Source organism: Rhamphochromis sp. 'chilingali' (assembly GCF_963969265.1).
Source record: "Rhamphochromis sp. 'chilingali' genome assembly, chromosome: 3".
In the NCBI taxonomy this organism is placed as follows: Eukaryota; Metazoa; Chordata; class Actinopteri; order Cichliformes; family Cichlidae; genus Rhamphochromis; species Rhamphochromis sp. 'chilingali'.
Window position 1 is genome coordinate 35,027,492 of NC_137931.1, and position 14,339 is coordinate 35,041,830.

The 14,339-nt window shown below is 43.4% G+C and overlaps 1 protein-coding gene across 1 annotated transcript in view; it reads left to right on the forward strand.

The window, feature by feature from the left end:
- Positions 1-14,339, forward strand: part of unc13a (unc-13 homolog A (C. elegans)) — a 47,155-nt gene that overhangs the window by 7,174 nt on the left and 25,642 nt on the right. Inside the window, exons 4-16 of the mRNA XM_080879019.1 lie at positions 913-1,030; positions 1,263-1,386; positions 1,738-1,808; positions 1,914-1,968; positions 2,707-2,736; positions 4,317-4,512; positions 5,692-5,811; positions 7,224-8,039; positions 8,553-8,646; positions 9,547-9,593; positions 9,762-9,840; positions 13,435-13,509; positions 13,609-13,828. Of these exons, the coding sequence (XP_080735145.1) occupies positions 913-1,030; positions 1,263-1,386; positions 1,738-1,808; positions 1,914-1,968; positions 2,707-2,736; positions 4,317-4,512; positions 5,692-5,811; positions 7,224-8,039; positions 8,553-8,646; positions 9,547-9,593; positions 9,762-9,840; positions 13,435-13,509; positions 13,609-13,828 (2,045 nt within the window). The remainder of the gene's footprint in view (positions 1-912; positions 1,031-1,262; positions 1,387-1,737; positions 1,809-1,913; positions 1,969-2,706; positions 2,737-4,316; positions 4,513-5,691; positions 5,812-7,223; positions 8,040-8,552; positions 8,647-9,546; positions 9,594-9,761; positions 9,841-13,434; positions 13,510-13,608; positions 13,829-14,339) is intronic.

Below are 14,339 nucleotides of genomic sequence, written 5' to 3' on the forward strand. Positions count from 1 at the left end.
AAGTCACCTGAAGATGTGTTCATCTCCTAAGGAAGCACTTTACGCTCATTATTAGGGTTTTTTCTTCATTTAAACCTTAGGAGCATCACTGTTCAGTAACGGGAGATGCATAGTGAGCTGATAACCTGCAAGCCAGATACGTAGTTGCATTACAAATCCATCCATCCATTCGCTTCCGCTTATCCTTTTCAGGGTCGCGGGGGGCGCTGGAGCCTATCCCAGCTGTCATAGGGCGAAAGGCGGGGTACACCCTGGACAGGTCGCCAGTCTGTCGCAGGGCCAACACACAGGGACAGACAACCATTCACACTCATATTCACTCGCACATTCACACCTAGTGACAATTTGGATTAATCAATTAACCTATCCCCACAAGCTGCATGTCTTTGGACGGTGGGAGGAAGCCGGAGTACCCGGAGAGAACCCACGCAAACACGGGGAGAACATGCAAACTCCACACAGAAAGACCCCGGCCTGATGGTGGAATTGAACTCAGGACCTTCTTGCTGTGCGGCAACAGTGCTAACCACCGTGCCACCGTGCTGCATTACAAATGTTAGCTGTATATGAGCTTTTGAGTTCACTGTTGTTTATCACACATAAATATAGATAGTTTCTGTCTGTGCAGTCACTTATATGTTGTCGGGAGCCTGGCTGACTGTCACCTGTGCTTTTCCATCTTCATGCTGAATGACTCATTTCCCTGAGCAGATTGAATCATGGTGCATATCCATCACCAGATTAAATTCAGCTCCTCGAGGAATAAACTGTATTTTTGCTAAAAGTCTTGTGTAAACAGCTCAAGCCTCCACTCAGCTCATGACAGTATTCTGTATTTAACTTCTTTTTTTTATTCCTCCTCATTTTTCTGTTTGCTTGTCCTTTTCTTATTCCGCCATCTCTACTGAGCAGTGAAATAAACCGCCTTGATCTGGGCCTCACAGTGGAGGTGTGGAACAAGGGGCTGATCTGGGACACCATGGTGGGCACCTTATGGATCCCCCTGCGCAGCATACGGCAGTCCAATGAGGTTCACCACATTCATCTTTCTGACTCAGACCTTTGGTTTTATTGGCAATGCTTACTAGCATTTCTGAATTTAGCATACTCAAACTCACATATTAAGCCGTAGATGAGAAGATTGATGGCACTGGTCATTTGTACGAAGACAGCAAATTAGATCCAGGGCAGAGATGCCAAAATACGTATTGATCACACAGTAAGTGTTGCTGCAGTCATGTTTGTTCTTCTGTCTTTTCCAGGAGGGACCAGGTCAGTGGCTGACCCTCGACTCCAATGCGATCATGGCTGAGAACGAGATCTGTGGAACCAAAGACCCGACCTTTCATAGGCTGCTGCTCGACACACGCTTTGAGCTGCCACTAGGTTTGACATTTATCAGTGTTGTGTCAATAATAACGCTTAATTTATTTTGTATTAATTTGAATTCCTTTTTTTTTAAAAATGTTACTAGTATTAGTACTGCTGCTACTTTAGAACTCTAAAGACTGTCTCATGATTCCTATTAGTACTTTTTCTAGTAGTTGCCTGATACAGTTTTATTACTACTTCTACTACTAATACAACTAGCGCTCTAATGCCAGCCCTACTCTTTGATATAACTTGAGAAAATTCACTTTAAACTTTGGCAAAACAGTATCAGCACAAAATCTTACAGCGTAGCGCCCAATATTTCACGTGCCAAGTGGAGAATCTCAAGTGTTTCTGTTTCTGCAGACATCCCAGAGGAAGAGGCCAGATACTGGGCGAAGAAACTTGAACAACTTAATGCCATGAGAGATCAAGATGTAAGAATTTTATTCTGCTGAATACTCTTTACTGTATTACCACAACTTTTTCTGCATTGTATTGTTTCCTTATTCGTCTGTTGTTGCCGCTTTTCTTTGCCTCAGTACGCCTATCAGGAAGAGCAGGAGCGACCACTACATGCACCATCCACACAGTGCTGTGAGTGCCGCCAGCCTCCTCTTCTGCATTTACCTCCTCCTGCGCCCGATCCTGCTGTGCCCTTTTTATGCCTCCTGTGTTTCCTCTCCCCACTCCCTCTCCTCTGGCTCCTCAGCTTACTGAGAAGAGGCGTAGACAGGAGGTTGAAATGAAGCTAATAGATGAAGGAAAGGTTAGCTGGCGAGAGGAAGGAGAGCCGATGAGATTAATCACAAATGCATGCCTGCCTGAACACTAGAATGACTTACAGGTGATAGATCCGTGATGAATGTGAGATGACATACGGGGGGTGTCAGACACACTCCCACGCCTGTCCGCCTGTCTGGCAGTGGTGACACTGGGAGCAGGTGCATAACTGTGTGGATACTATGGACCTGTGGAGAGAGGGGTTTGGTTTGCATCACGGTGCTTGTGTTTGTGCAAAGAAGATGTGTGTGTTACCTAACTGCATCGAGGCCAGCTGCCTTAAAAACAGCTTTTTCTAAAGACCTTGTGTTTTTCTCTGCTCAAACACACACACACACACACACACACACACACACACACACACACACACACACACACACACATAGACAGCCACTTATAAACTCTCTCCACACATATTTACATCATAAAACAATTATTTCTGAGGGCTAACGATCCTCCTCGTTTGTTTACCCTGGTTTTGTTGACTGCTTGTGTGTTTAATTTGTGGCCCAAACCTAATTTGGTTTTTCCAACTCCTTTATCTCTTCGCAGGTAATTGGAGTCTGTGGGGAGATCAACAAAGTAAGTTTCTTTCATGCAGTTCTGCTAACAACTTGGAGTAATTCTGTATTTATTGTCCATGTCTCACTTAATGTAATGATCTCCTTGCATAGTATTCCTCAGAGACCATTAACTGCCAAAAAAGTATTTCTTCTCCACACATCCTCCCTGAACTTCCTCTCACCTCATACCCTTGCTTTTGCAATAATACCTCAAACTGTTAAAATGAAATTGAATGCAGCTCTAGCCAAACTCAGGATGCATACATATTTGATGAGATAAAGATGAGTTATTTTTGAGTGATTCATTATGAGACAGGAAGCACATAACCGAATAACTCCCACTTGCATCTCAGGCACTGAACTGTCTAAAACTCTGTTTCCACAAAATCGGAATCTTTTGCAAATCGTTTCAACCCGCTGGTCGACCTGATCAAACATCTCACAGCTGTATGGGTTTATTAGCAGCAGGTCAGTCTTTCATGAAGACATACTGTGGATAGGATGAATCATTTAATAAAAGACTGCGTGGGGGGAAAGTTTCACAATTTAAAAATAATTATACAGAATCTACAAATCAAGATCCAAAACTACGGTGGCCCTGAGAGGCCAAACGGACGGCAACTTAAGAAAACACCAGCAATAAGAAAGACGCAGCAAAAGCGCCCAAACACAATGGAAATAGAAAAACGACAATGTAAATAGGAAAAAAGAAAACATAAATAGGAAAAACAAAAACAAAAATAGGAAAAAACAGATTTCCAAAAGCACAAGGGAAGTGTTTCTGGGGAGACAATAACCCGACGGACCAGTTGTAGGAACCAAAACATGCTAAGAATTGCGCTGGGAGACAATTAAAAGAAGTGGAGGATCTATTGGTTTTGTGAGGAACGAAAAGATGAGAGGTAAGTGTGCTAGCCTAACTATTAGCCTAAAAATCCGTCATCAGTATTATATGAATCATGATAAAACTACCATGTTTTGGGTTCCTGCAACTGGTCCGTCCGTTTATTGTCTCCCCAGACACACTTCTCTTGTGCTTTTAAAAATCTGTTTTTTCCTATTTCTGTTTTCGCTTTTCCTATTTCTGTTTTGTTTTTTCCTATTTCTGTTGTCGATTTTCCTATTTCCATTGTGTTTTGTGTGCTTTTGCAGCGTTTTTCTTATTGCTGGTGTTTTCTTAAGTTGCAGTCCGTTTGACCTCTCAGGGCCACCGTAAAAAACAGTTTTCTCTGTTTCCTGTAAAAACGTGTCTTGTTATTCTTTTATTCTAGCCTAACAATCTTTAAGTATTTGTAGGTCAATACAGTTACATTGTAATTTAAATTAAAATAGATTAAAATTCCATTTAATTATAGGGGAATTACATAGTCACAGGCCTACAGATGTTTCCCCCCTGATTTTTAGGCTCTCATTTAGGATTGAATGAGAAGGAAAAAAACTGGATTCTGAGCAGAGACTTCAACTATCTGAAAAGAAACAAGACCACCCCCCTTCTCTACGCCCCAGCTCTTTCATTACACACTCAATGTACTCAATGGTCGTCATCTTTTTGTCTCGCCAACCTCACTTCGTTCTGTCTCCCGCTGTTTTGGTGAACAGACGAGGACCCAGACAGCGCAGTGGATGACAGGGACAGCGACTACCGCAGTGAGACCAGTAACAGCATCCCACCTCCTTACTACACCACCTCCCAGCCCAATGCTTCCATGCACCAGTATCCCATGAGGCACCAGCACCACAGACACTCCTACACTGACGACATCAATGAGCTGGACTATGATCACAGAGCTATGAGGTAACAGGCGTACTACTACTGAGACTGAAAAACAGGGTTTTATTTTGCCTATGTGCACCATAAAGTTTAAATGCAACATAGAGAGAGGAGTTTTTGGTCACACAGAAGATCTAAATGTTTTAACGTTGTGAATTTAACATCACGCTGCTCGTAAACGGAGCACTCCTCCCCGTCTAGCTCATAGCCATGAGACAAGTGAGCCCCTGCGGCCTTGTTTTGTTGCACTGTGTTGTACATAGTAACATGTCCCACTGTGCTCTCCTTCTCTAGAGAATAACCCTGGCCTCAGTGTATACAAGCATGCTGGGGTGCAGAGTTCTTGTATACAGGTTTTGTATGAAGCGGGCCTTTGTGGTTATCTTTCACGTGCGAATGCGTGTGCGCGTGCTTGCATCTGTGTGTGCACGTCGAGTGTGTGAGCATCAGAAACCCCTTGTGATTTCTGAACATAATGGTCGTCACTTTAGACATGTATATATGAAAGGAGGAGAGGCTCTAAACTCATGCATTTCTCAGAAAAGCTTAAATTGAAAGTTTGACCATTTGCTTTGTCAAGGCTGAGATGGATATAATAAATCTCAGCGTCAGTGAGACGTCTTTGTGCAGAAGCTTAATGGACAGGTTCATATTTTCAGCAGGTTGTACTTGCTGTTATTGTTTCTCCTTTTTATACTCTCTGTAAAGAGAGCCCTTCCCCATCCACTTCCAGTGTAAATGATGAGTGAAATCCATATTCCTTGTCCCGTGCAAATGTATTCATCTGAAGTTAATATGAGTTTTCGGTAATCTGATTTAGACGAGCAAAGAGGCCGTGTTCAAAAGATATTCGCTTATTAGTGCAAAATTCCCTAGAAGATGAAATTTCCCACTGAAATGACGGGAATATCTGCATTTGGTTGAAATAACCTCAGCCTCATATTAACTCCAAATTAAGATTGAGCCAGGACTGCTGTGGATCATTAAACGCTGGCGGGAAGAATAACAGCAAGTGATATTTTCATGTTCATGTGGACGCCTGACTGATGTTTTAAGACAACTTTGTGAAGTTGTCGTTAAGCAGGCGGCACAGAGGCTCAGTTTGAGTTATAGCTGTCTTTCCAATATTTGCACTGAGCTCTACTGATGCTCCTCTCCCACCTCTCCCCTCCTCCCCACCTCCTCCCCTGCTCCTCTTACCAGACGCTATGATAGTTTAGACTCGGCCACCAACGGGCGCAGTGATATCGACTCAGGCTCAGGGTCGAGCCGGCGCACCAGTCGTCAGTATTCTCTAGACAGTAGGCACTCGCTGTCCGATAGGTGGGTCTCTGTACCTCGTCTCTAACTTCTCCTCCTCTTCCTCTTCTTCTTCCTTCTGCTCCAGCCTGTGACTCCGTCTCGCTGTGACGTCAGTGGTGGACTTGTCCCGTCCTCCTCGCTCGCTGTGCTTGCATGCATGCGCTCTTACCCTATCTTTGTATATGTATATTCTGTATATTTTAGAGGAAACTACCGAACCTGCATCTATCCTTACTGTGTTCCTGTGAAGAATCACAAACGATCACGCTTGTCCCCTCAATCTTTAGAAGTTCTGTGCTGTGTCGTCTTTACATGTGTGGGTGAGCGATCGGTGGGATGCGTGTGTGTGGTGTTTCGTAACAGTCGGAGACAGAGAGGTTAATTGTCGGTTGGAGTTTGTAGAACTGCCCGTGTGAGTCTGTGTGAGCGTGCCCATCTGTTTTCATGACAGCTTGTTATTACAGCTTCACTCTGTATGTGAGACTTTAAGAAGGGCCCTGTCTTATTGTGGGTGTCCCATACTTGGTAATTATACACATTTAATTTCCACTTGTGAGACAGCAGGAGCCCGTCAGCCCAATAATGTGGCCGAGCAGAGAGGCCGAGACAGATTGCGTTCTTTTTCATCTTCATTTCATCATGTTTTGTTTTACATTCTTTGTGAAGAAAGAGGGCAGACATGTGTTTAGACTCACAAATTATGCAAGCATTTGTCACTGTCTGTGTTAGTCTTTGAGACGGAAGAGAGAGAGAGATTGCAGGATAGGTTATGAATAGGAAAACTGGGGGTTGGTGTGATTGAGTATTTATTTGTCCATTCAGCCATACTTTTGTGTCCTTTACTGTTCGTGCACTATGCATTATTAAACCAGCAGGACTGTAATCAATAGAGCCGAAAACAACAAAGCCGGTGTTTGTGTGCGTCTGTCAGAGTGTGTTTAAGGAAATAATCTTTCTATGTGTCTCATATCTCTCGCTGATTCAGTCTAATGGCTTCATTTATCATTGTGAATTTATCTGCTTTTTTCCACCAGTCTGCTAAATTATCCTGAACCTCGTCAGGTTAACTTCTTTTGTTTTAAATTAAACAATTTAAACGTTTACTTTATGAAAAATGCATCGTTGTGTTTCTGCAATCTAGTGTGCTTTTGTATGCGTGTGATTCTGTACAAATTTGTGTTTGAACTAACAATCATAGTAAGCATTCCTGTTACTAAACAGATGAGTCCCCTTGCAGTTGCATCACTAGTCCAAAGCCCATTCTGGGTGTGATTTAAAGTCACTCCTCTTCTCCTGGTGGTTAGCTCTCTCCCTTTCCGGTCCCAACACAAGCTCCTTTAGTATCTCTGTGACACCCAAACGTGGAAATAGATATAGTTTACTTAATAACCAAAGGCTTATCTAACACGTGTTTTCGTTTCCCCTGCCTTCAGTCCCACAGACAGTCGTTACGCTTCGTCGGGAGAGCTGAGTCGAGGCAGCTCGCAGCTCAGCGAGGAGTTCGTTCCCGAGGACGGTGAAAGCTTGAGAGGTTCGGAATTCTACGATGAGAACGACTCCTATCATTCCTGCCACTCTTCGGTCAGCTACGGCAAGGAAGATTCCCCAGGTTGGGATGGTGAGGATCACCAAGGCATCTACAGCGATGAGGGAGGCTACCTCAAAGATGGAGGGGAGGAGGGGGCTCTGTATGACGAAGAAGAGGGAGACATGTATGGGGAGGAGGGAGATTACAACTATGAGGAGGAGGAGATGTCATATAAGGAAGATGAAGAAATGTATCCACTGGATGGCACACTGAGTGAAGACCAGGAGCCTCCCTATACCCCCACACCCACAAGCACTGCCCCCACCTTGATGCCCCCTTCTGATGGTCTCTCCTCCACCAGGCCGCCGTTGGAGAAGCAGACGTCGCTGCATCAGCAGCGACTTGCCCAGGATCGGCCTCAGTCTCCCAGCACGGCTGCTGGCCTACCTCCGGTCTCACAGGACAGCACAATGGCCCCTTCTCTTGCAGATTCCACCAAGCCTCCCTTTGCACCCACACAGCAGGATCTCTTTGGCACAACTACAACTACACCCACCCCCACAACTACATCACAGGTTCCAGCTCCAGACAGCAAGCCTCTGGAGCCTGAGCCCAAATCTGAAGTGCCAAAGGAGGAACCTCAGCCCCCCGAGCTTCCTCCGGCAACAGAGAGTGTCCCTCTGGCTCTTGAACAGAAGAAAGAGGAGCCTCCTGTTGCAAGGTGAAGTTGCATATTGTTATAAAGGGAAAATTTCAAAATTACTTATGTAGTTATGTATAGATGTACTTCAAGTTGCTATGACCTACACATGAAAACACCAGTAAAGGGACAAGGACGGGTCACTACTCTTTACTGACACCAACTCAGTATGTGTGGTCTCAGCTCCAAAGACACTTCCCTTTACATCCAATTTCACTAAAATTACCTACCAGCAAGTATTAGCCTAAACAACACCTGCACAAAATAATTAATTTTAAAGTTAACACTAACCAACCACTTACTGTATGGAGATAAAATCACTTAAAATAATGTATTCACATACCAGGAAAAGCGTATTTTTAGACAGACACACTTTTTTATTATTTCAGACAAAATAATAATAATAATAATTTTGTATTAAAGCCTATATACCAATCAACATGCTTGTGGTTAACAGATGTTGCTCACCTCTTCATTTCACTGACTTAGCGTGCGGCAATTGTGAGCTGACTTCTTTCTCAAACCATATTTCAGCTTCCCAAAAAGGGAAATCATGGAGCCCGGTCCTGCCAGAGCTAAAGCCAACTGGCTTCGACTTTTCAGCAGAGTACGACTACAACTACAAGAGGTACTGCCAGGATGTGTCTGTGTGTGTTCAGTTTATTTGTATGGTCCTCTTGCTTGCAGTCACTGTCAGGTGAATCCCTTCATTGGCAGGAACGGATCTTAGAGTGCGGTTCTGTTGCTGCTCTGCTGATTGCCTTGTTGCATCAATCCCTGCATGTCCTGTTCTTACTCTGTATTTTTCCAGCTTTCATTGACTAGTCTGTCATTTTTCCCAGTTTTTGGTCGCAGCTGTGGATTATATTGTCTTGTGTTTGATAGTTTCTGTTTACCCCCTGTATTGTTTTTGCCATTTCATTATTTTCTTTTCAGTTGTTTGCCATCCTCGTAGCGAATGCATGTAGTCCATTCTGATTACCCATGGCAGGAGCTGGCTCTCAGGTGGGTGTGCCCTGTAGTGTGTTAATAAATCTAATTTGTATCGTATGTATCTGTATGGCTCACAGATATTTATGATGAGCGCAAGACGCACATAGGAAGCTGTTGCAAGTCTGTTAAGCGTCCTTTCCAAAGCCTGGTGTTTGTATCAATCAGGGCTATTTCTGTGTATAGTGTGACGTTAGTATCAGTGCCGCATGTCATTGTTTGAAGAGCCAAGCGGACAAAGAACATGTCTTTCAATAATGGAGCAGATAGAATTAGAGAAATGATTACACGGATAGCCATCCCGCTGTAATCTTCTTCCACAAACACAGAACTCACTGCTGATGTCAATAATCCCCACACTCACTAAGAAATACACACAGTGTAGTTTTTTTCACTCTGTTGTAAATCATGACTTTGAGAACACCTGCAGTCATTGAGCGAACTACAAACTACAATTGGAACTACAGCGTTGTAGTTTTCTGGAAGGCTGCCTTTTCCCGGTTTTTCCATCTCATCTTTTCCTTCTCTTTCTCCACAGGCCCGAGGAGAAAGTGTTGGCATTGCCTCTCTGCTTTTGTCAGCAGGGTAAGTAACCATGAGGCTGACACCGCTGCAGCTATTGAAAATCTATAACTTATCGACCAAAAAGAAAGACCAGTGTCTCAGTGCATTTATTTTGTAACTTATTCACAGTGAAGGTTCTAGCTGTTACCTGAAAATATAGCCGATGTTTAAAGTATGTTTTCTCTCCAGGATGGGTGGTGCTCTGTATAGTATTGACAGCATGCCAGACCTCAGGAAGAGAAAAGCAATGCCTCTGGTCAGCGATCTGGTGAGTTTCTGCACTAATCTCTTTATGTTCCCGTGACTAAGTGTCTCACATTTCCCAGATCCATCTCACTTGGCTCAGCAGTCCGTGCTCTCATCCTTAAATGTTACTCCTGTTTTCTGTCTGATTCTCTACTATGTTTATTTTCACGATCTTTTCTAATATTCTACTATTTTTACTCCTGTTGTTCTCTGTCCTTTACTCCACTGCATCCATGCTGTTAAAGAAAATGCATTGCCCTGCTGTTAAAGTCTGACAGGGCATGAAGCAAGGCAGAGAGGCCAGCGGCAGAGGCCAGAGGTTTTCTCTGACTGACGCTGATGTCTGCTACATGCTGTCATATAACAGACCTTTATTACCCCACCATGCCATGATCCCTATGCCTTTTTGACACTATCTCATTACCAACACATCTTTTGCAGACTTCTATTGTCACTTTTCTTAGAATGTAGACAGACGCACTCTGTATCTCCGTGTCATTCTAAGGAATGTGCGAATAAAAGAAAACCACAAGCGTATTCAGGTTTTGAGAGCACATTGGTTGTCACAGTTTGGGGTTTTTTATCATTTAATTATTATCACTCGCTTAATCCTAATTCACACAGAGGTAAAGACCAATCGGTGACTATCTGGCAGTGTTGGGAAGGTTACTTTTAAATCCACTACAGGTTACAGAATACATTCCCCAAAATGTATTTTGTAACATATTCCATTACGTTACTCAATGAGAATAATGTAATGGAATACTTTGGATTACTTGATATATTATCATGCTTTTTACAACTACATGAATGACTATTGCTCTGTGATTTATTACTTTTACTGAAGGTTACTCGCCATAGCAATGCCAACTAGATTTTTAAATCTTAATATAAAATGAGTAACAGTAAGGTGGATATTAGGTAAAGCTGCACTTTTTGCAGCGATCTCATATAGAAAACTATTCCGCGCGTATATAAAACAGGTCCGCAGCTCCGAACTGTAGTAAAGGTTCCTCTGGCTAATACGCCGGGTTCGTGTCGGGCTCATAGCCGAAAACAAGCTTTACTTTGTTGTCTGGGTCAACTTTGCTAAAAACACGAACACAGTGTAGAGTCGAGTCTTAATAGCTTACTTACAACTGGGCTACGCTGCCCATGAGGCTACATTCGTTAGGGCTATGCCTGTAACACTCTACCTGTTGCCTTCATATTAAATCATTTTTTGAATAATAATTTTTAAAAATATTTCGTCACGTCATTATGTGGGCCGCAAGTAGAGGTGAAATGGGCCGCGAGATTGAGACCCAGGAATTAGAGCCTCTTAATGCGTGTTTTGTTGGAGTTTTCGCCGGCGTGGAATTACCAAAAATAGAGAGGGGACAGCCTAACACAGGGGTAGGGAACGTTAGTCCTCGAGAGCCAGTGTCCTGCAGGTTTTAGATGTGTCCTTGATCCAACACAGCTGATTTAAATGGCTAAATTAGCTCCTCAACATGTCTTGATTTTCTCCAGAGGCCTGGTAACGAACTAATCATTTGATTCAGGTGTGGTGATCCAGGGTGAGATCTAAAACCTGCAGGACACCGGCCTAACATATGAAACAGGAAAAGACCGCCGTGTAATCCCTTTATTTCAACAAAGTAACTGTATTCTGAATACCATCTTTTTAAACGGTAACAGTAACAGAATACAGTTACTCGTATTTTGTATTTTAAATACGTAACGCCGGTACACTCCCCAACACTGCTATCTGGTAACCACGTGTAACCAAGTGTTTGCTGGAGGTTGCTTCCTGGCACTGGAGGAAAATGGTTAAAATTTCTGCCTCAGTGCTGCAGTCACATTTCAAAAGGCACAACTTTCACGTTAAAAGTAAGCGGGTGACCGCAGTAATCTGTTAGCAATCATAAGCATGGTCAGAGACTGTCACAACGGGACTGAACGGACTCACGCGCAGGCTCTAGGTCTTGAAAGCACAAGAGTCTTTATTATGATGCACCAGGTGATTATTTACAAAAGTGAGGGGAAAGCCGGGCTCCGGGGGTCCACACACGAATGGGGAAGACACGCACACTCTCCGTCCACTCCTCTTCACACTCGCACACTCTCCGTCCACTCCTCCTCACACTCCACTCACTCGGGTAACACAGGGGTAGGTCCAGGGAATCTGTACACAGAGACACGAAGGGGTAGTTAGGTAAATCGCTATGAAACACTTCTGAAGTCATTGAGCTGGGGTTACACTGACAAGGGTCGGCAACGGTCCAGCGACGAGAAACACAGGGCTGCCGTCTTATAAAGGGGCTGGATCACTCGTGATGAGCCACAGGTGCGTGGGCCAAGGGCAGGAGCCCGCAGGTGAGCTCCGCCCAGGCAGAGGGAGGAGGGAAAGAGGGGAAAGGAGAGAGCAGGAAAAAAATAAAAAAAGGAATACAAAACATATGTAGCCGTACTGAGCCGACCGGGTAGGCACAGGGACCCTGACAGAGACATTGGGATCAGTTTAAGCGATTCAGCATCGATAAACAAAATAAGTTACATAATGCACATGATACATGCACCGCTATAGTTACAACTGAATACCATATTACCAAATAAAAGCATCATAAAGCAACGTTGAAATGTGTCTGAAAAACTGATCCTGCTGTTCTTAAATAAACCAGCTTAACTTTGCTTGTCATAAAGACTAAAAGTTAAGGCCTGACTAACCCTGTTAGGAGTTTCAACTGGTGGTTTCACACACTTTGGTTTGACATCCTAAGCATAGCATGCTATTGATAGCTGTAGATATGCTGGTTTGTCACCTCTTGACAGATCCATGCTAGCTGCTGTCTATAGCTTTTGTTTTCACAGCACAAGAGTGGTTACGTCTTCTCATCTAACTCACAGCAGGAAAGCCAATAAGCATATTTAACATATGATATGTCAAATTGTTGCTTTGATGCCAAATCACATTGTGCACTGGGAGCTGAAATAATGCCGACTCTTAAATCAGCTGCCAGTCAAAGCTGAGTGCCACGCTCATAAACACCCACCATGCACTGACAGGCAGGTGCACCTCTTTCATCACTCTCATTTACACACACACACGCGCACACACACACGCACACACACAAACAACTTGTCAGACTGTCTGCTATTGATTTATCAGAGTGGAACACTGCCTGAATGAGCAGCAACTAGTATTTCATTCAGAAATCTAATATTCAGGTGGAAATGCAGCAGAGATTTTCTGAAAAATCCCAGTCTCCCTTGATTCCCTAATCGCTTCATTGTTGCTTTTTCACAAAACTACCACATATGCATAAAAAGTGCATCCATTTCTCAGCCATTCTTGCAATTTTAATTCTCTGTGTAAACCTCTTTCTCCTCTGTTGCCTTTTTCTAATACATTTCTACCTTTTTTCTCCCAACTTCACTTCACTGCTACAGGCTATGGTGAGTAACGCACCTTTTGTTTATGAAATATCTGCAGTTGGTTATGAAGATATACTCGTTTTCTGGTACCGACCAAAGTGGTCACTCCAAACAAAAATATGCAGCTGTAATCTCCTACTCTGAGATTTATCACGATTAAAGAAGATATTATACTGACCACCCTTCTTCCATCACACAGTCCTTGGTCCAGAACTCCAGGAAGGCGGGCATCACCTCAGCCCTGACATCAAGTACCCTACATAATGAAGAACTGGTCAGTCCACATTTATATTCTTTAATTAAATTATTTCAAATACTGCTCATAAGCTTTAACTCTGCTGACCTTGGGCTTATCTTTCTTACAACCTTGTAGAAGAGTCATGTCTATAAGAAGACCCTCCAGGCCCTCATATATCCTATTTCCTGCACCACCCCACACAACTTTGAGGTGTGGACAGCCACCACACCCACGTACTGCTATGAATGTGAGGGACTCCTCTGGGGTATTGCTCGCCAGGGCATGCGCTGTACTGAGTGTGGGGTGAAATGCCACGAGAAGTGCCAGGATCTACTCAACGCCGACTGTCTGCAAAGTAAGATGAACGCCGGGAGGCATCACTCCATTTCAGCCCCCAAAGCATTAATGAAGTGAAGTGACTAGTTTACAAACGTGACAATGAAATCTAAATTTAGCAGCTCATATGTGCAGCGGGTAAACACTCCCAGTCACTGCTGGCGCAAAAAGACGGTGTAAATTTCAGATAAATACAACCAGTATCTCCGGCTGGCTTTTATAAATTATCATTTTTAATCGTTTCACTTTTTTTAAAAACATTATATTTTTAAGTTTTTTAATACTGGCAGGTTATCTTTTTTTCACTGGCCTTCCATCAGAGACCCGATGCCAACTTCAGCTATCAGTGAACAGAAAGGCTCAGATCAGTTAGATATTCAGCTAAATTTAGAAGAGGTAGAGTGGGTAATCCACTGTCTGGGAGGGCCACTGTTTGATTCCTTGGCTCTGAAGCGTCTTAACTAATTGCCCATATTGTCATAAATGCATCTGTCAGTGATATATGAAGTGTGTGAATGTGGTTTTAATGA